Consider the following 20,806-nt stretch of genomic DNA (forward strand, 5'->3'; position numbering starts at 1 on the left):
GTTTTGTCTCAGTGTGTGACCTGGAGCATAGTGGGGTTTTTCATATTTAGTAAAAACAATTTAATAAATAAATAAATAAATACTCACTCACGCACTCACTCTCACTCACTCTCATTTTCTACCGCTTATCCGAAATAAATAAATAAATAAATAAATAAATAAAATTAACTAAATAAATAAATTCATGGTTTCAGCAATGCCAACCTTGGACATAAATACAAGTACAAATGCAGAGACCGATTTTGGTACACTGAACAATTACAGATACAAAGAGTGTCACTGTGGAACACTGCTACGCAGATGTGTGTTAGACAGAGTTTAGTCTGAAGCGCACACTCTCTCTCATAACTCTTACTCTCTCTGTTGTGTGTGCACTGTAACTGATTACAGATATGGCTGTCTCATAATATCAGTTGATTGATCGATCTTTAGGTTGAAAAATCTGTTTCTATGATGCATGATGAATAGTGATGATCTCAATGTCTCACTGTAAAGTTGTTGAGTCTACAAATAAAAGGCCGATGGTTACAGAATAGGCTATCATAAAAAGCAATAGCATGAATTTACAAATGTGCAAATGTGTGTGCATTTCTTGGGTATATGATAATGGGTATCTGAAATATTTCCACGTGTATGTTTCATTTATTCCTTTTAAATACAGTAAAATATGACTGGAAATAAATAATTGTAAAATTGAGGACCAGGGGAAGAACTTCACAAATCTTTTTTTTCATGTAAGCACACACACACACATACACACACACACACACACACACACACACACACACTATAAAACTATATGAGTGATGAGTGGTTATGATCAGGTAAAAGCCTCTGAAGAAGCTTTGTCATGTCAAGAATGTCAGGATTGTTAATGAGAACCCCTCAAGTACTCACCTTAATTGAATTTCACAAGCTTTAGAGCAGAGTGGCGGAGTCAAGGATGAGCTGGCAAAGTGTGAATGGGCTTCTACACGGAAAAATGCTTGGGGAAATTATTTAGGATATTTAATGATGGTGTGATTTAAAAAGTTCATTCATATTCATCACCTAAACAACATGAATAGAATTTGAATTCAGTTGTAATGATCTGTATTTTTCACTTTTTATTGATCACATACAAGGAGCTGTACATTGTATATCCACTGTGTTCATTCCCTTTCATTACCACACTGCTGTTTGTTTCATCTATCGCTTTATTGCCTCCTGATAGGTCTACCTGCAGAATATCATCTCATCCTGTGACACATGACTCTGTATTTGTGGCTCTGCAGGTTTTATTTAATCGGCGGTGGAATTCCCTTCATTATCTGTGGCATCACAGCTGCTATCAACCTAGAAAATTATGGCAGCGGAGAGCAAACTCCATAGTAAGTAAACAATTTCTTTGTGGGTAATACTCAAAACAGTGCAGTACACATAACACGTTAGAAATTTTGCCTTAGAAATGTCTCTGTTGCAGGCAGTGCTATGTATTCTTTGCTCTATAAATAGCTCGAGTTGCTGCTTTTCTCTTCACTCTACCTAAAAAAAAAAATGCAATTACTGAGTGCTCTGCGGTTTGTTTTGTGCTATATGTGGTATAAACATAGCAGGTAATTGTACTACTTTTGTATTGCAGCTGCTGGATGGCATGGGAGCCTAGTCTCGGGGCTTTCTATGGACCTGTGGCATTCATCGTTTTGGTGACATGTGTCTACTTCCTGTGCACCTTCATCCAGCTGCGTAAACACCCAGAGAGGAAATACGAGCTAAAGGTGCTGTCTGAGGAGCAGCAGAGACTGTCTGCTGCTGATGTTCCCCACTGTCACCACCAAGGTGAACCTGAAATGCCAGGAGGTGATGGGACCCGCTGCCATGCCGGCTGCCCGGGCTTGATCAACCCATCTTTACTCGCCAATGAGCACTCATTCAAGGCTCAGCTAAGGAGTGCTGCATTCACACTGTTTTTGTTCTTAGCTACATGGACATTTGGGGCTCTGGCTGTGTCTCAGGCTCATTTCCTGGACATGATATTCAGTTGTCTGTATGGAGCGTTCTCAGTCACTCTGGGTCTTTTTGTGCTGATTCACCACTGCGCTAAGCGTGATGATGTCTGGCATTGCTGGTGCACCTGTTGCCCTGGTCACCAAGCTAATACCTGCCAAGGGCATGGGCATGCCCATGGGCGCCCTAAGGTCAATGTTAATGGGGATGTACACAGGCATGGGCACGGGCATGATCACTGCCACCTGGACTCGCCCTGCACAGGCAAATCTGTCCTCAGTCACACACACTCACATGGCCTGTGTAAGCTCAGCAACCTGCAAGCACAGAACCATGTAACCTGCCTAACCCCTGTAAGCCCAGTGACCCCTTGTTGCTCAGCTCTCCACACAGAGAAGCTGCTAGAAGAGCGACCCATTCACTTGCACAGCTGCCTAAAACCAGGCAGGACTAAAGGAAGGCAGCGGGCATCACCAGTTGGAGAGAGAGAGCTGGCTTTCCATCTTCCGGCCAGTGCAGATGCAGGCAGCGGACACAGCTCAACCACCGACAGCCCGCAGAGCACCTGCCAACGCCAGGGTCACATCTGCCACCTGGCCCAAGATGAGCACCAGGAGTGGCACCATGCATGCTCTCACCATGACACTCCAATGTGCCATGCTGCACTTTGCCATCGGCACTCATGCTGTACCAAGGCAGAGATCCTGCCTTCGCCCTTGTGCCACACTGAGAGCAGGGAGCCGGAAACCCTCCTTTGCAGCTGTGGGAAGATGGCAGAGGATGAGCTTGCAGTGCCGTGTCACGGCCATGTTGAAATACACCCTCGCAGACAGTCCTTCCCACAGTGTGTACCCAACCAGAACGGGCTTCTCAAAGGAAGTGGACACGAGGGGCACCTGTACCCATCTGACAGCACAGGGAATATACGCACTGGACCCTGGAAAAATGAAACTACTGTGTAGTTCAAGGGCTCGACGTGCATTCTGAGTTAACCACCTTCTCTACAATTTAAAAACAAAGCAGACATTATAAAGTTTCATATCTGTTTTGGTTTAATATTATCACAATCCTTCATTTCAGCTTTGTTTTCATTTATTGTTTATTCGACGAAGCATCAATCCAGAATGGATACACAGACCTGACAAAAGGAAACATTGTTAGACACTTGCTGCCAGATTGGGGTCATGCTCTATATTCCGGATTTTAACTTTTACCACAAAACTAATTTTATCACTACAGGATAACAAACATTCTCCGAGTGTGACTTTGTGTGACTGGGTTTTACGTATGTGCGAGTGCACTTGAATGTACTTTGTGTATGTCCTTCTGCAAATGCAATCAATTTAGTGTTTTGTGAAAAGATTTCTTTCATAAGATACCAGATTATAATCTAATGAGATCTAAGTTATTAAATAAAATGTTATTGACAGTGCCCAAACTGTGCAACACAAGTGAAGTGACAAGCACGTAGAATAAGAGCCAAGTGTCCAAATACAACATGAATACATCACCAGCAATTTTAACTCATCTGTGTTTTCATGTCACTTTAACAATCATGCTTACTGTATACTGTGAACAACTGCTGAAACTTAGTACAATACAAAACAGACAAAAAATAGACCTAGTTCTTTCTCAGTTATTTTCGGCCTCTATATTGTGCAAACTAACAAAAAAAGAGACTGTCTGTTTTACTGCAAATCTGTATTGATTATTCAATTTCCATGGTGAAGTTCCGATCCGTTGAGGTGTTTGTACAACAAACCTGTCGTGTTACTCTCTGGTGCTAGAATATCAGCTAACACAATTACATATCCATGATCCAACGATCAGTTGGAGCAACCAAACTAACCACTGCTGAGAAATAAAACAAAAATTCACTTATGTACAATCGCCATCATTTTATTAGGAACACCTATAGACACATTATGCAGTTATTCAGATCCGTTATCAGTCATATGGCAGTGTTAAATTGATAAAGTGATAAATTCATGTGGATACAAAGCAGGAGGAGTTAAAGTTAACATCAAACAAGAATCTCAGTGACTTTGACTATGGGTTGGTTGGTTGTGTCAAACTAATTTAAGTATTTTGAAAACTGCTAATTTCCTGGGCTTTTCATGTAGAACTGGCATGTCAGTTTACACTGAATTTGACAGTAGTTCTGCAGGTAGAAATGTTCTGTTGATGAGCGATTTCAAAGGACAATGGCCAGACTGACTCAAACAGACAGGAAGGCTGCAGTAACTCAAATAGTTGTCTTTAGCCTCTCAGAATCGGGTCTTTTTCAAATCTGCAGCCTCGGCTTCTTCTTTTTGGCTGACTGAAGTAGAAGTTGATGTGGACTTCTGCTATTGTGGATCCACCTAGGTTCATTGTGTTGTGTGTTCTGGGATGTTTTTCTTCTCATCACAGAGGTACAGAGTGGTTTACAGAGTTACTGCAGCTTTCTAGTCATGTCACCAATCTGGCCATTCTCCTATGAGCTATCTCATCAAAATGGAGTCTTTGTAGAACATCCACCCACTGAATATTGTTTTTTTTTGTTTGTTTATTTGTTTCTTTAAACCATTCTGTGAGCATTTATGGCATTTGGCAGACTCTTTTATTTAGATTTCTGAGCAGTTGCAGGTTAAAGGCCGTGCCCAAGGGCCCAGCAGTGGCGGCTGATTGGGATTTGAACACATGCCCTTTGGAGCAGTAGTCCAACATCTTAACTGCTGACCTAACACTTCCACTGTATAAAGTCTAGAGACTAAATAAGTTTTGGGAATTCAAGCTACAGTCACAACCATGCTGTGGTCACAGTCACATCACTGTGAGCATATTTTCCCCTCACCCTGATGTTTGCTTTGATCATTAGCCGAAGCTTTTGACCTGTATCTGCATGAGTTTATGTACTGTGCTGCCACATGATTCACTGATCGGACATAATGTATGAATAAGCATGTATACAGGTGTTCCTATTATAATAGATTAGTCAGCGAGTGTATATACAGCAAGCTATTAATTAAAGTTTTGATTAAAGAACACCGATTATCTTCCAACCCAGTTTTTGAAAATATAACCTATTTTCTGCCGTTCTCGACTGCCCTGTGGTATGTGGCAATGCTCCAGTGGTGCTTATTGTGCTCACACACTCAACATTTCACATGGAAGTAAAGTCTTAATATCAAAATCAGTAATATCAATATCAGTAATATCACTTGATTACTGGTATGAAGCTTATTTTTTCCAGTCTTAAAACATATGATATTTGACCTGGGTGACCCCTAGCAAAGCTTCACCTCAGCCATTTCTCCTCCTGTATGCTTATCACCAGTGAGTGAAAATCTGGACCTATTTAAATATAAGTAAGTGTGAAAATAGTAACATTTCAGTAACTGAGGTATGCCTTGTATTTTATGATCTATATTTGCCTATTGCTCAGCATCTGAGTTTTGGTATGTTATTGATTAGGGTTGTTTAAATGCATCTCTGTCACAAATGGTTTGTGAACATGCAAATACAATGAGAGAGAAGGTTGCTTTTGTTTGAATGATGAGTGACAATAGTGTGTTTGTGAATCTAGTCCTCCCTGTTTTTCACTCTGTTAAATAGAAGTTCGCACAAGTTTGAATACTTGTTTAACTTATTTCTGCCTTTTTAATATGGAAAATCCAAAACAAAAGACAATCCGAGACAAATTTCTCAATTTACCCCGATGGTTCAAAGGCAAAAATTGCTTAGTTTATCTAACAGAAGTCTATCTTCTCTTCTTGCAGACACTGGGCTTTTAGACTCAATCAAGTTCAAGGACATGTTCAGTCTAAGTTACTTCAATCGATATTTCACATCTTTGCATATTATTATAACAAAAAATGTCCTCTTGCTCAGACTATATTTTATAAGTGACTACTTCCTTTCATCTTTTAACAGAAAAATGGTTCAACAAGTAGCCAACTTGGTGTAATGTATGGATGTGCAAAGCAAGTTGTTCACAATCCATTGGTATCAAAAAGAGAAAATAGTTTTGCCCATCCTGAGGAAATCCGGATGCCAAATCTTTTGTCTTCTGTTTGTTCTACTGCACCTTTGTATTTTCTCAGCTCTCAAATAAAACACAATAAACAAGACGTTATAGCCGTGACCATCTTTAGTAACCTTCCTCCCATTCATTTCAGACTTCTAACATTTGTAATCATTACTACATGAGTAGCAGTTTAATGGCATGTATGTTGTTTTGCCATCAGTGTATCCAAGTGGAAAAGAGGAAATCTGCATTAAGATGTGTGCTTACTCAAATCCCCATTGCTGTGGTGAGCTTTGCTCTTCAGAGACTGGCTGGCTTGCTGTCTATGCGAGTCTGTGTTTAACTATCTGAACCATTCTGGAGCGCATTACTGCTTGTGGTGGTACATATATGCACAAGCATGTGTGTACTTGGGACTATGAGTGCGTTGCAGATTATGCCAGAAATGCTGTGAGCACAGCAAACAACCTCAATCACCTTTTTTTTTTTTTACTTTTCCCATGGACTTCAATAAATGTATTTTTTCACCAATGAATTTATGTGGCAGATTTGCTTTTGTGGCAAAGATATGTGCATGAGTGTGTGGCTTTGTGTCATACTGCATTGTGGGTTCCACTCTCTAGGTCTTTTGACAGCATTGATGACGAAGATGCCTTTAGTCAATCTATGAGGTTTAAGAAATAGTTATAGCAATAAATACAGAATAGATTTTATTTAAAGATCGTAGATCCAACACCTGCCATGAACCAAATACCCATTTCATACTAAATAAATTAGTACAGTCATTTCCACTGTTTCTGAAGCAGTGAGCTGTGTCATTAGCTCATACTTAATTAAACCGGCTAAACAGTCTGACTACTCAGAATATGCAAGTTGATACTGAAAATGCTGAAACACAAAGAAAAGGAAAAGAGCTGATGTACTGTATGAAGAGAGGACCACCACTCAAATAATATCCGCTTAACAAATCGTGTAGCTCCAACATATGGGCTGCTGTCAATAAATGTACAAAAACAAAGTGCTGTATGTGTACCTAATAAAGTGGTCCATGACTGTAGCTAGGTTGGATAGGTAGGTGTACATCAAATCTACCATCAGTATATACTAACGTTTGGTAACCTTTCTAGTATTTATGCAACATTGTTCCAAAAAAAGCGAGATTTCTGGCATAGTAAAAATAAAAAACAATAAAATATCACAGCATGTAAGAATATCTCGAATAAAGGAAAGTTTATGTAATATTTCTCATTTGAGATGTTTGTAAAAAAAAAAAATATGAAATATTTCTATCTTCTATTTCTACCTTGAAAAGAAGCAAACATTTCTGTAAGTGGAATAACACATTTTAAGTTTGAAATACTGTATAGAAAATATTACAATATATGCAAATAGGATTGTAAAGTGTATATAATACAATAAATCAAATTTGGACTTCCAGCCAGTCTGGACTGAGCTAACAGAAAGACCAGAATTCCAAATTGTATACCTAATACCAAAGGTGAAATTCGATGTTTAAAAACGGTGAATTGAATTAGATGCTAAATTAAAGTATGACATTCATTCAAGTCATTTGGCCAAAAAATATTTAATAGTGTATATTCTACTAATCAAAGTTATTATTGAGTTAATAATTAAACCTAAAAAGCAGACATAAATAAAAACTGAAGTAGAATTGATTCAGAAAAAACCTCCCAGACTCCCATCCAGACTCCCATCAAGTATCCAGAATATAATAATAATAATAATAATAATAATAATAATAATAATAATAACAATAATAATAATAATAACATTTTTAAGAGTTAACATTAATTTACAAAAAAAAACTTCATTGACAGGGTCTGTAAAATGTTTGAGGTTTAAGAACCCCTGTTTTAGAACAATGCTATACTGTAGTATTTTGTTCCCTAAAGAATGATTCCCAAATAACCCTTCAGTCTATGATTCTTTATCCATTTTGTTGTTGCCATGATAAACTAAACTGTCATTTTCTACCACAACGATTCTTTTACAGAATAGTAATTTTTATGATGGGAAGACTATCCTTTTGCCAACAAGCGTGGTCATTCCTCTAAAGAAGCATTACTGGTCTTAGACTAGGAACGGTGTAGATTTGGCAATGTGAAACATGGTCTATATGAACGGGTTTGCCGACCGATTAGATTTGGCGATGTAGAACACCGTCTCTTACATGTTCAAATGTGGACAAACAAGTTGTTTCAGTAAAAAATGGTCATAATATTCAAAGAGAACTGAATCTGGCATTGAGTATTTACACAGCCTCTTACTTAAGCAATCAGGTTACTTAAAACTGCTTTGCATTCAGAGCAGATGATGTTGCATTATGTATAAAGGCCGAATGTAATTGACAGAAACTGATGTTTTCACACTGCAACATGTGGGTAAAGGACATAAATCCAACCAGGTGTTCAAGCAGGACCGAGCAAATGGTGATTTAGTTGTGATTAACATTGCAATTATGCCGTTAACATGAGCACATACCCCTACCAACACACACACACACACACACACATTCAGGAGGAATGCTCAATGAGCATTATGAAGTATGCTGAATATGAGAGCTGAAACCATACACAGTGATCTGACTGCATTGCAAAGAAATGTGAAGGATAAAGGCAGACAGATTATCAGTTCATTCATGCACATTCAGCAGATGACAAAGACGTTAAACACAAAGGTGAAACAGAGAGAAGAAGGATGTAACAGAGGACAAGCTGAGGACTTAGAAGGGCTTTTAAAAGATAATGAACGGTGTCATGTGGTTTATAAGGCAACCATTCTTTTTTATTTTCAAAAGCACTACCACTAAAGTTTTATTTTATTACTATTTTATTAAGAAAGTGTCAGGACATCACATTCAGTGAATTTAGTGTCCTACAAAAACACATGCACTTCTAAACACTCATAACTGTCATTAAACATTACCAGCACTGTGTCCTTCTCATTCTCTTTCTCACCCACACCTACACAAATGCACAAACACAATACCACTGTGAGCTGCTAGTTTAGCTCACCCATCAGCTGCCCGTGAGCCAATCCATGATGCACCTTCGGAAAAGTAATATGTCATAAGGTAGGAGGCTGAGACAGATGCAGTTTCAGTCGAGGCTGATTTTAATACATAACCAGGTAAACAAATCCTGAATGCCAGGTAAGTGTGAAGTCAAAAACACAAACTAGATCAGGCAATGTACAAACAGAATAGTGGAAGTTAAAATTGTGTGTGTGTGTGTGTGTGTGTGTGTGTGTGTGTGTGTGTGTGTGTGTGTGTGTGTGTGTGTGTGTGTGTGTGTGTGTGTGTGTGTGTGTGTGTGTGAAGGTACAATTTAATGTAGTGATGCAGGACAGATGTGCATAAAAAGTCAGGATACTTTGAGTTTGCTGAGGTGCATGTGGCTTCAGAGGTCCACTGTGCCCATGTGTGTAGGCCATAGTTTGTTTTGTGAAACTGTGGACAGAAAGTAATACATAGCTTACTAATTTATGTTAATTTGTAACCTCCTGGCACAAGCAATTAATGGGGAAATATATATTATTACTTTCCAGAATAACTAATACCCTCAATAAAAAGCCCTAGAGCACTAGCTGCTAAACAGCTGAAAAGCAGCATGCAGAGAACTTGTGCAAAACTGAATAAATAAAATAACACCCACACACACACACACACCCACATGCCCACACCCACACACATACACACACACATGCAGTGTGCATGTGTTTAAAGTGATGCAATGAGTTTAAATCAACATTCCAGTGTTTTTCAAATCTAAGATCTATCTACTATACAACATCTTAGTGTATCTGCAATTCTTACAAGAATCTCTCTGCAACAGTTAACTGTCCAAACCAATTTTCTTTTATTTCTCAATAGTGACACATGTATTGTCACAAGCAAATAAGTCAAAATAAACTATTTAAGAGTTTTTACATAACGATATAACTCTGCTCTCTAAGCACAATGGGGAAATTTCTATGTTACAGCAGCAAAGAGAAAGAAATGCAAATATATAAAAGAATAGAGACATAGAGACTCTAAAAACTCTAGCAATGTATTTGACCAATACTGTTTCTGTCGAGTTTACTAAAAATCTGAAAATCCTTTTGACATCTATCATCATGGGAAAACCAAAAAGCTTTTAACATAAAAAATGGTTACAGATAATTGTTAACAATTCAGGTAATGGATTTAAAATGATCAAAGAACAGCTGAAAATTTGCCAGAAAATGGATGAATGTGTTAAAATACAATAATTTTTTCAATCATTTTTAGCTCTTGAACATTGCTGTTCATTCCAGATTTGACTGTATGCATATGTCTATGATATGAATAATTATTCCAACAGTCTTAAGTGCTACACATTTACCTCTCTGGTACAGTATAGGAGTTTTATTCTAGGACCTTCCATTTTTCCTGATTTCTGTGTTCTTGAAAGTTGTCTTTTGGTGTTATTGTACTGGAAAATCTATCACATCTAATCATGGATTATAGACCGGTCAGGCATAACATGTCATATTTCTCATACCCACCTTAAGTTGAGCTACTGTTCCAGTCATGCTTAAATTATATGTAAACATATTTATATTCAGTTATTAATCATGGATGTGATATGATTAGGTTCTAAAAATCAATTCACAATTCCCTTTAACAATATGAATGTTATATAGGTTAATAGTCAGGTTTGTAAATTTCTTCAAAAATTTGAACGTCTGTTTATTTCTCTATCATTTTATTTTTTTCTGTTTTTTTTTTTTTTTTTTTTTTATTCTGTTTCCATGATACTGCAATGTCTTTTTTATGTTCTGATGTGGTGCTGCCACCAAGTGGAAATATTCTATAGATTGTTTGCTTGAATTTGGGTAATAATAAATACAAATACAAAGTGCATTATTGAAAAATATTAAAATGTTAAAAATGTTAACATTGCGGTTGTTAGGGAGAATGTCGTGAATATAATGTAGCTTACAGTATGTGTTATTCAAAGATCCTTTAAATTCTGTTGTCTACAGTCACAGATCCAGGTGTGACCTGAGATTGCTTCGCTCAAGGACACATTGATTGTAGTGGGATCTTATGGGCTCTGATCGACAACATCATTTTAGGGGCTCATGACCAAATTCTTTGACTTCTTTGACCTTTTAGAGGATGCTTTTTTCTTGAAGCAAATAAATCACAAGCAGCACTACGGCAGGTGCCAAAGAGCATAAAAATGACTCCATAAACCTGTGTTTGTCTTTATCCGTGTGAGGATTGTTTAAACACACTAAAAACAAATTGGAGCCATGATGACCAATATATCTGATGCTGCTTGGTGAAATTAATGAATTCATTGCTTGTCCCTGCTGGGCTACATGGCTAATGATCTACAAGGCTAATGATCTACAAGGTCAGAAGAACACAAGCATGGCACCCTGGTTGACATACCCGAGGCCAGCATGTCACATTACTGCCTTGGTATGATCTGGATTAATTATTGCTTTACTTCTGTTAAAGATTAGCTTTCTGTCATAATTCAGTGCTCACACATGGAGCCCTTCTTAGGGTTTACAGATGCTACCATTTGTTTTTGTTTTGTTTTGTTTTATTTCCAGATGGGTGTCTAACCCATATATTTACTTCAGTTTTAATTAGTTCATTGGCATTGTTGTTTGTATTGCGGTTGCCTGAAGCCTTGACTGTTACAGATTCTGAACAAACAGTTTTTCTCTTCACGTCTTTATCTCCCTCATGATATTAACTGAAGAAATTTTAATTAATCAGAAAAAAGTATGCAATGCATTGAACATTGAATTAACTGACATTCAAATTAATAACCATATGTCATACAATATCAACAGCAGACAGAAAAGAAGAAGAAGAAGAAGAAGAAGAAGAAGAAGAAGAAGAAGAAGAAGGGGTTACTTGAGGGCCCAACAGTGGTAGCTTAGTGCTGCTAGAATTTGAACCCTCAACCAAAATGCTTCCACCAAACATGAGGCTTAAATCTCTTCCCTGAGATTAAGAGTCTCATGCTATACTGACTCGGTTAGCCAGGCTAGATGTAGGAATATTCTTTAGAAGTGTGATACAATCAATAAACCTATATTAGATTACAGATTAGATTACATAGTGTAATCTCTATAGTGTACATAGTCATCATCATCATCATCATCATGTAGTTCATATTGTTACCCTGACTTTAGTCTACAGTAGAAATAAAGGTTTAAAGCAGACTATACGTCTACATTTCCATGTTATACTTCAGGTCATACAGTGCTTAGAATTGCGAGGCACTTGCTTACTTCTGGTCAAATACACTATACACTAAATATAAATTCACTATAGTGTCAATGATAACTGAAGACTTTCAAACGCAAATCAGTTTCATAGGTGAAGAAATCCTCGAAATCATAAGATCTCATCATAAGTCATCTTCACTGAGGTGTCCTTTTAACAAATCCTACCATATAAATCCCATTTGTCACCACCAATAATCAATCCACTCATAGTAAGGCACCGCAGTATGACCACCTCTGACGTATAGTTCATGCATTCCAATGAAACATTGTGCATTAATCATCCTCTACCATACATCTGTGTCAGCTGAAGTGTTAAATATTAATACACTTAAAACCATTCCAGTGGGTCAGAACAACAGAACAACCTGCTGGTGTCTGAAAGCAATGATGCCCTGACATCTCACAATGTTTGGGACCAAAAGCAGAACTGGAACTGTTTGTATTTCTGTACCATTGCCATCGAGACCTACTGATCTGATATAGTTGCTCTCCAGTGAATGATGATTTAAGTTAAAATATCTTCATGGCTTAGCTCTGTGGTGGGGGGACCATTCATGTACCTGCTAGAGGCCTGGCCTACATGCATGACATTCCCAAACTGGGGCTTGTTGCAAGGTGAGGGAATGTTTATGGGGGTTTGAATATGAAACCAGGTTGCAGTGACCTACACGTGTCACATAGCTGATCGTTCATGACTCTGAAACCTGCACTCTCCTCTTCAGGGATTCATTGGTGGCAGGGAAAAAAGTGTGACCATTGCAACAGAAGGAAGATTTTACCAGGTTGATTCACACACAGGTCTAGCAAAGGAAACTGTGCTAAATATACTTGGTGTCATGCATAAACCAGGTTTGGAAAAGCAGTCCCATATCCTGCCCTGTATCCTGCCCCATATTCCATCTGTCGTTTAGCTCTGAAACAGAGCAGTGGATTGAAGTAATCACAGTTTGTGTGTATGCCACATACCCTGTAAAGTTTTTACTGGAAGGTCAACAATTTATCTACATTTAGTACATGGGTACAATACAGGCATCAATAACACCCAATTGTTCCAGGCCAACCTACTTGTGATCCATTGTACAACCTACAGCATTTGTCACAGAGCCAGGGTGAGGTTGAGCTGCTGGTCCGAAACCGTCCTTGAATGCAGTCTGAATTCTAGCACTGTGTGAAAGTATGTATCTGGTGCTGTGAGTTGTACGTCACTGTTCAACCACACTTTTTGAGAGTGGAGGTTACAGCTAGTTTAGAGTCTGCCAGTTACAAGTGTTTGCAGTCAGAGGCAAATCCGTACTTGTTTTTATATGCTACTAAAGCACTGAGTTAAATATGACGGTATAACTGCTAGACAATTATTAGCCAAGGGACAGGGAGGAAAATTGGATGAAGGACATGAAAGAGATGAGCTTCCACATGAGTGTATGAATCATGAATTTTAAATGAGCCATGGGTACCCCTAGGTCATCCATATGCCTGGAAATTGACTCAGACACTCTGCTTCCGTACCTATCAGCACATGTTGTACATCAGCATATTTGACTAGCAAGTTGTTTAAATAGTATTTGTATCAGATTCGACTCTGAATCAGGGTTCAAGTCCACTAGGTGGGTGTGCCATGATAGCATTGGCATCATTGCACATTCAGCACAGGTGTCCAAACGACTAAACACTGTACCTTTCAGATAATATATGCCAAGGCAGAAAGCATATAGATGCTGACCGTCTTCAAATTCCAAGGAATTCAGGGGTTAATTACATGGAGGAAAAAACAACCCCAGCCTAAAAAACATATTAGATTAAACTGAAAACATTGTCTGTTATAGTGAGGTGAAACCACGAAAACATGGTACAGTGTCTAACCACTGACCTAGTATTCACTGAAACATCTGAGGATAAGAAAAACACTGAGAAAGAACACAGTAGTGGTGAATATAGGGAAAGCAAGTCCAGTCTCAGACAATCCAAGTAGTCTAGCATGCTCATCAATTAGCATTGTATGTGGTATAGAGAGGGAAGCACACATGACCATGTTAACAGAATTTAGCAATAGTTAAGCAGATTACAATTAGGGTGAATTCATTCAACCCAGTAGGACATTAACATGTGAATGGATTTTAATCAGTATATCTTATGTCTTACAGATACAGTTTGTTTTAATTTGTTTTGTTTTTTTTCGTTTGTATTGAACGTGTAAGAATATTATCAACTCACGGTCTGCTAACATAGCCTGGTGTTTTTTTAATTGTTTCTTCTCTCTCATATTTTTTAGTGAACCCTGTCTTAAGCTCCTAAAAAATGCCAGCAGACAGACTGTCATCATATTGCATGACTCTTCAGTCGGCATGTTCTACATTGGGCTCCACTACACTACAGTCCCAAAGGGAGTGTGGGAGAATGACAGGCTAACTAAACACCACTACAGCAGCCATGTTCTCAGACTGTCCTGTCAGCTTCCTGTTGTAATCCCCTGTGTCCTGTTGCATATCACCTACTTGACACTGCTTAATAAGAAAAAGTCTGTGTTGTCAATGTGAATCAGTGTCAGAATAACTGTTACTGTAGAAAAGAATTACATAGCCTAATATACCAATAACGTATTTTCAACAGAATCGTCTAGAACTGTCCAGCAATGTTGTAAAAAGTAAAAAACTATTTTGTCTTGCTAATTAGACCAAATGTGAGATCAGCTATTTGATATAATATGTCTCAATATAATATTTTTTTCTATTTTCAATGCACAGTGATCATTTGCATAATTAGTCACTTGTGGGTGTCATAAAAAGACATCTGAAGGTCAGCCATCACCAGAGAGCTAATTAGATCCCATTACTACACCTGTCATGTCCTGCTAGGAAATACGTTTATGTCTAATGTCATATCTGAATTATTCTTAGAAATCATTTACTAAGGGCCAAATGATAAATCAAAAGAATATATCAGCATGAGAGAACTAACATAAGTATTAAAGCAGATCTTTTTCCATGCTAACTAGGAACCTATTCAGTACCTGCATCATTTTCCACACCATGCTGGAGTTCTGATAAAGGCCAGACTGTCATATTTAGAGCCCTCTGCTGCCTGTGAGAGAAATTGCAATAAAAAGACTGACAAGATTTAATGTCCCCCTAACTGACCCTGCTTCAGGTATTGCTACCACTTGTCCCTTGTGAATTGCTTTTTACAGCAAAAAAAAACAACAACAACTAGGAAAACCAGATCAGGTTTATGGCAGCGCTGATTTGCAGACCGCAAGGGTTGAGGGTCGAGGACGATCAGGAGCCTATCCTGGGAACAATGGGAGTGAAGTTGAAATACTGTACACCCTAAAGTAGATGGTAAGCCAGCATACATTCACACAGTAACTCACACCTAGGGGTAGTTTTTTATATCCAATCCACCTAAAGACCCACCTTCTTCTCAAAAACTTCACATCCACAGATAAAGATCACTCCAAACAAACAAAACAATCAAATTTGCACTTACACTAGCACTTTACTTTGTGCACCTTGCTCTTACTTGCATTGTCCTCTGGTTGATGTATCACTTTGCTTGTATTTTCTTATTTGTATATCACTTTGGATAAAAGAGTGCTAAATAAAGAAATGTATCAGCATGTTTTGAGAGGTGGGAAGAAACAAGGCAATCCTGAGGAAACCTACATTTACAATGGAAAACTATGTGAAGAAATTCCAGTAACACATATTCATGTTTGTTGTGAGCATGGAGTAGCCTGGTGGTCAAGGTGTTGGGCTACCAATCGGAAGGTTGTGAGTTCCATCTCAGGTCCAACAAGCTGCCACTGTTGGGCCCCTGAGCAAGGCCCTTAACCCTCAATTTCTCAGATGTATAAAAATGGTATAAGGGTGTCTGTCAAATGCTGGAAATGTAATGTTTCCTAGAAAAGATTGCTTTTTTTTTTCTGTAAAAGGCACTTCACAAACACTGCACCATTAACTGGATAAGCAAGACTCCAAATACACCAGCATCCTTCCATGTTATTATTATTATTATTATTATTATTAGTAGTAGTAGTAGTAGTAGTAGTAGTAGTAGTAGTATTCATGGTATTATTATTATTATTATTATTATTATTATTATTATTATTATTATTATTAATAGTAGTAGTAGCAGTAGTAGTAGTAGTAATAGTAGTAGCAGTAGTGCAACCGGTGCAATCATCATGATGCTCTTTATAAAAATGTCACATAATAAGTGTCTTGTCACACCAGGTAATCCAAGCCTTAGACACAAATATCCCCAAATTGTTGTTTTTAAAAGTTAATCCTATTTGGGATAGGAGTTGTATTTTAAGGGAAAGGCTTCATGCACCAAATCTCTGAGGTTTCTCTGTTTACAGACAAACATTCTGTGTAAACACTATTTACACAGAATTATATTTCTGTATAAATAACCACATCTTGGTTTAAGGTCTTGATCTTATTTAATTACAGCTTCCCTGTGCTGTGCATCTGTGTTACAGATACTGACCTTAAATAACACATTTCACAGCACACCACCCACAGACTAGGTCATACTTACATAAGTGTTTTTAACATGTGAAGCATACACATTGACACGAGTCCATGACGTCAGCTGCTTGTTTAGCCTGCGTCATATCTGAGGAACGTCAATAATTCATCGGTCATGACCAAAGTCAGCGGCGCTCACGTTAAGGTGCATCGCGCCTGCGCGTTCCCACACTGGGTTGCCAGATTGTTACTCATCTCACCGATAACAACAGAGTCGTTGCTATCTTTAGCTATCAACACGGTGGGTTAGATTGACACGGCAGTTTCTATTACAAACAAACAAACAAATAATGCATTTTTCAATGCGGTCAGTTTAATCAGGACTAGATTTTAATAAAATACAAATAATTATAATAGCTTGTCAATTATAGATCTGTTCGTGATATATGAGAACTTGGTGAAAGTTTCATTTTGACATGTTTCAGATCTTTGGTGCAGAAAATGAAAAGGTTTTTGTAATCACATCTCTTTGTCATGTTTTGTTGTGGTTGTTTCAGCTAGCTTTAGGTTGTGTTGTACGGGTGATAATTTATCATTTGGCAAGCCGGCTGTCCGCGTGCGATTTCTTTGTGGAGGCGCGCGGCGCCGCTCGTTGCCATGACAGCAGAGTTAGCAAACTGCCCTGTTGCCGTGAGCTCATTAACAACCGCAGCGAGTCGGGACAAACGCCTCTGGTTATTCCTGTCACTTATTCTGTTTTTGGCATTAAAAATACATCTAGAGCCACTGTGTCAGGGCTCTACAGTGCCGGAGGTCGATCGTCGGAAGTCACGCAGCACCAACACCAACCTATTTTTCCATGAGAGGATCGTTTTAGTTGTCCAACATGATTTAACTGCTAATAAAAAACAAAGCAGAGATGGAGACGTTTGGAGGCGATGCAGCTGCTCTGGGGGGTGAAGAGGATCCAGAGGAGGAAGAGAGGAGAAAAGTTGAGGCTTTACCCCCGCTGTTCGAGGATGAGGTGAGAAATCTGGATTTAAAAAAATGAATAAAAAATATCCTGCATGAAGTACAAACCTGTCTAACATGAAGAGAATAACAATGTCATCTGTACTTGAGTTTTTATTAGACATGATTAACAGTCCAACATAGAACCATGGTGTAGTTATTTGGTTTGTCCCACAATGTTTTTCTATTAAAAGGGTTCAAGGTATAAGGTAAGAGAACCATTTACTGTCCACAGAAAACTCCAGGGAACCATTTTGTTTTCTATAAGAAATTGGGGCTAGAAAACTGAATGCTATATAATTATTATACTAAAATAAATATTAACAAATTTCCCTTCCCTGTCAGAATGCTGTTTGTTTTTGGCAAACGTTGGTGATCCTATTAGATAAAAAAACCATAACAGTGATCTCTAGAACCTTGGATTGTCTCTCTCTAAGGACATTAGGATTTAGAAAATTTTTTTATAAAAATTTTTTTATTTTTTTTTTAACATTAGAGGTATAACTTCACCCTTATAAGAATAGAAAACATATTTTCTGTCTAAAGAATAAAGTTTTTTTACCCTGAATAACTTATTCCTTCTGTAAGAAAAGTTGCTAAACAGTCTAATAGCCGACATCATGATTTCTTCTTGTTGCATTAACAGTTTTTTTAATGTTAATTTAATTGAGGTTAATTTAATTCCTAACACTCACTAGATTTGGTTTAAAAATATCCAAATATCTGTATCTTTTTAGCCCTGAATTGTCCGTGTTAACTTGAATATGGTATAATGTGCACAAATGTATATGATGTAAATAGTATACACTGCAAATAAAGAACAACACATCTTAATAAATAAAAAATGCAAATAGCTGACATTTTTGGGTTGCGGATATGTATTAGAAGGTTCATCCTATTTATATCAGGAAGCACGAGCAGAGGGAGCTTATCTTCTGATGCAGAAGCGTCTGTGCTGTTTTGTGGCGTTAATATAGCATGTCTCTAACCATGACTCATGCACTATCAAGGCAAAATTACTTGGATCTTATTTCTATAGCGCACTCCAGGAATGGATCAGTTTTCCTCATACGATATTTCTTGATTGAACCAAGCAAACATCATGCTTGTTATGCAGAGTTAGAGACCTGAGGTTCAGGGGATTAGGGGAACATATCCCACAAACAGTGCTGTCATTTAAAGGAGGATGTTATTTTAACTTTTTGTTGTTGTTTGTTCATCACATTATTTAGTTAGGGCACTCATCTTCATTTTTATTCTAAAGTCTGGTAATGAGTATAAATCGAGGATACAGTAAAATGTATCCTCAAAATCTCATTCTTTCTAAAACACAGTCCAGACAGAAATGTCAGCCACATAAGTACTGTCTGAAGAAAATGTTAAACCATCAACAAGCACGCAATAATGTAAGCACATAATAATAACCCATCCACCTAAGAACAGTTTGCTTCAAGTAACAATGGAAACACAAAGCACAGCTGGTAAGGAAAGCTAGAGTTACAGGAATAGCAAAAACTCTTAAAATGTACACTTTTCCACTTAATCCAAAAGTTGCCTATATAACCACAACGTGTTTGATATGAGACTTTACCTATTTTATTTGTTAATTGGATGAATAAGGAAAAAGCCTATCTCAGTGTGATGATGGATATGACTGGAGGGAGATCAGTTTACAGAACATAAGTATGCAAAGCTAGAAGGAAAAGGAAACTTATCTAGGGCGAAGTGTGTAATTTGCAGAGATGGAGAGCGAGCGAGATGGAGGGGTTGTGTTTCTCTGCACTGTCTCGTGGGAGTTTGCCTATTTATGGGGCGCACTTTTGCTGTAGCACTTTCAGGCTCTGTGTCTTATACTCAGCTTTCTGGGTCTGGCCTGTTCAGTCCCAGTGCTGACTGCGTGAGAGTGTGTTTTTTCACCTTGAAGATGCTCCAGAAGATGCATGTCCTTTGGAAGAGCTGTATAGATTAAAATAAATAAACAGAAATGTGGAACTTCTGCTGATTTCGAACGTTATCACACAAAACAACTCTTCAGTAGTTTGTATTGAACAACAGTTTCCAGTCAAACTTGACAGAACAATGAATGTCTGTGAAAAAACAACAACTCTTTCACTGTACATGACATCATCACAGCAAGACATTTTGTGTAAAATCTATTTAGGGAACTAGAGATGTAGAACAAAAGTTTCTCCTCAGTTAAAGTTGTGTGACGTGAGACACGGCAGATGCAAGGCTTTTAGTCAAAGTGATTCTCAGTTTTGTCCTGCTTTTCATTTAGAGACAGTACCTGATTCCCTGTGCATTTTGCTCAGCAGATTTTCAAGAGACAGCAAATACCTTTGTGTTCAGAATATATTCATAGTGCTTAATAGGTACATTTTGTTTCATTAATGTATGTACCTGCACCTAATGTATGTAATCTTTATTGTAAAATATTTCTGCTCCTCATTTGTTAAAGTATTCACAGGTCACAAAGTTTTGTAAATGTGTTAAGAATAAAATTTAAAAGGTCGAATTTACATAAGTACTTAGTTCCATTAATGTAACTGAAATTATGCTAATTGTCATCCAATTTCTGAAGTTAATCCTTGAAATGTTTTTTTTTTCAACTTGATTAAAGTTCACCTATGATGAAATTTAGTTGATTAGACATGATTTTGAAAGAAACACTTGTTTATGGAAAGCCATAGTATGTGTGAAACTAGTGTATGAGTGAAAGAAATATTCAAAGGATTGGGTAACAAACCCAATAAAAACACACACATGGAATATATAAAACATATTTAAAATGGAAGAAGTTTCTAACTTCAGAAGAAGACAGTTGAACTGAACACCCAATCAATCTGGAGCAAATGGATAGAAGGACTTGAATTGATGATGGCGGATGAAGAAGAATCAAAAATTCCGTCCAATGGCTCTTGAGAAATCCCGTGTTGAGGTCGGAGAACCTGAAGTTGACAGATGGACGCTATCCGGATTAAAGGGCACATAACAGATTGTTTAGAGTTTCCCAAAAGACACCTAAAGAACTTTC

The 20,806-nt window shown here is 37.7% G+C and overlaps 2 protein-coding genes across 4 annotated transcripts in view; both read left to right on the forward strand.

Moving 5' to 3' along the window:
• The window catches only part of LOC132847463 (adhesion G protein-coupled receptor A1), a 188,082-nt gene extending 181,986 nt beyond the window's left edge, over positions 1-6,096 (forward strand). For all 3 annotated transcript variants that reach the window (XM_060872760.1, XM_060872761.1, XM_060872762.1), the window contains 2 exons: positions 1,275-1,370; positions 1,622-6,096. In XM_060872760.1, coding sequence (XP_060728743.1) covers positions 1,275-1,370; positions 1,622-2,948 — 1,423 coding nt within the window. In that variant the 3' untranslated portion in view covers positions 2,949-6,096. The remainder of the gene's footprint in view (positions 1-1,274; positions 1,371-1,621) is intronic.
• Positions 6,097-17,470: 11,374 nt separating this feature from the next.
• LOC132847464 (kinase non-catalytic C-lobe domain-containing protein 1) overlaps positions 17,471-20,806 on the forward strand; it is a 33,017-nt gene continuing 29,681 nt past the window's right edge. Inside the window, exon 1 of the mRNA XM_060872763.1 lies at positions 17,471-17,785. Within this exon, the coding sequence (XP_060728746.1) occupies positions 17,681-17,785 (105 nt within the window). The 5' untranslated portion in view covers positions 17,471-17,680. The remainder of the gene's footprint in view (positions 17,786-20,806) is intronic.

Source organism: Tachysurus vachellii, chromosome 6, assembly GCF_030014155.1.
Source record: "Tachysurus vachellii isolate PV-2020 chromosome 6, HZAU_Pvac_v1, whole genome shotgun sequence".
Lineage (NCBI taxonomy): Eukaryota > Metazoa > Chordata > Actinopteri > Siluriformes > Bagridae > Tachysurus > Tachysurus vachellii.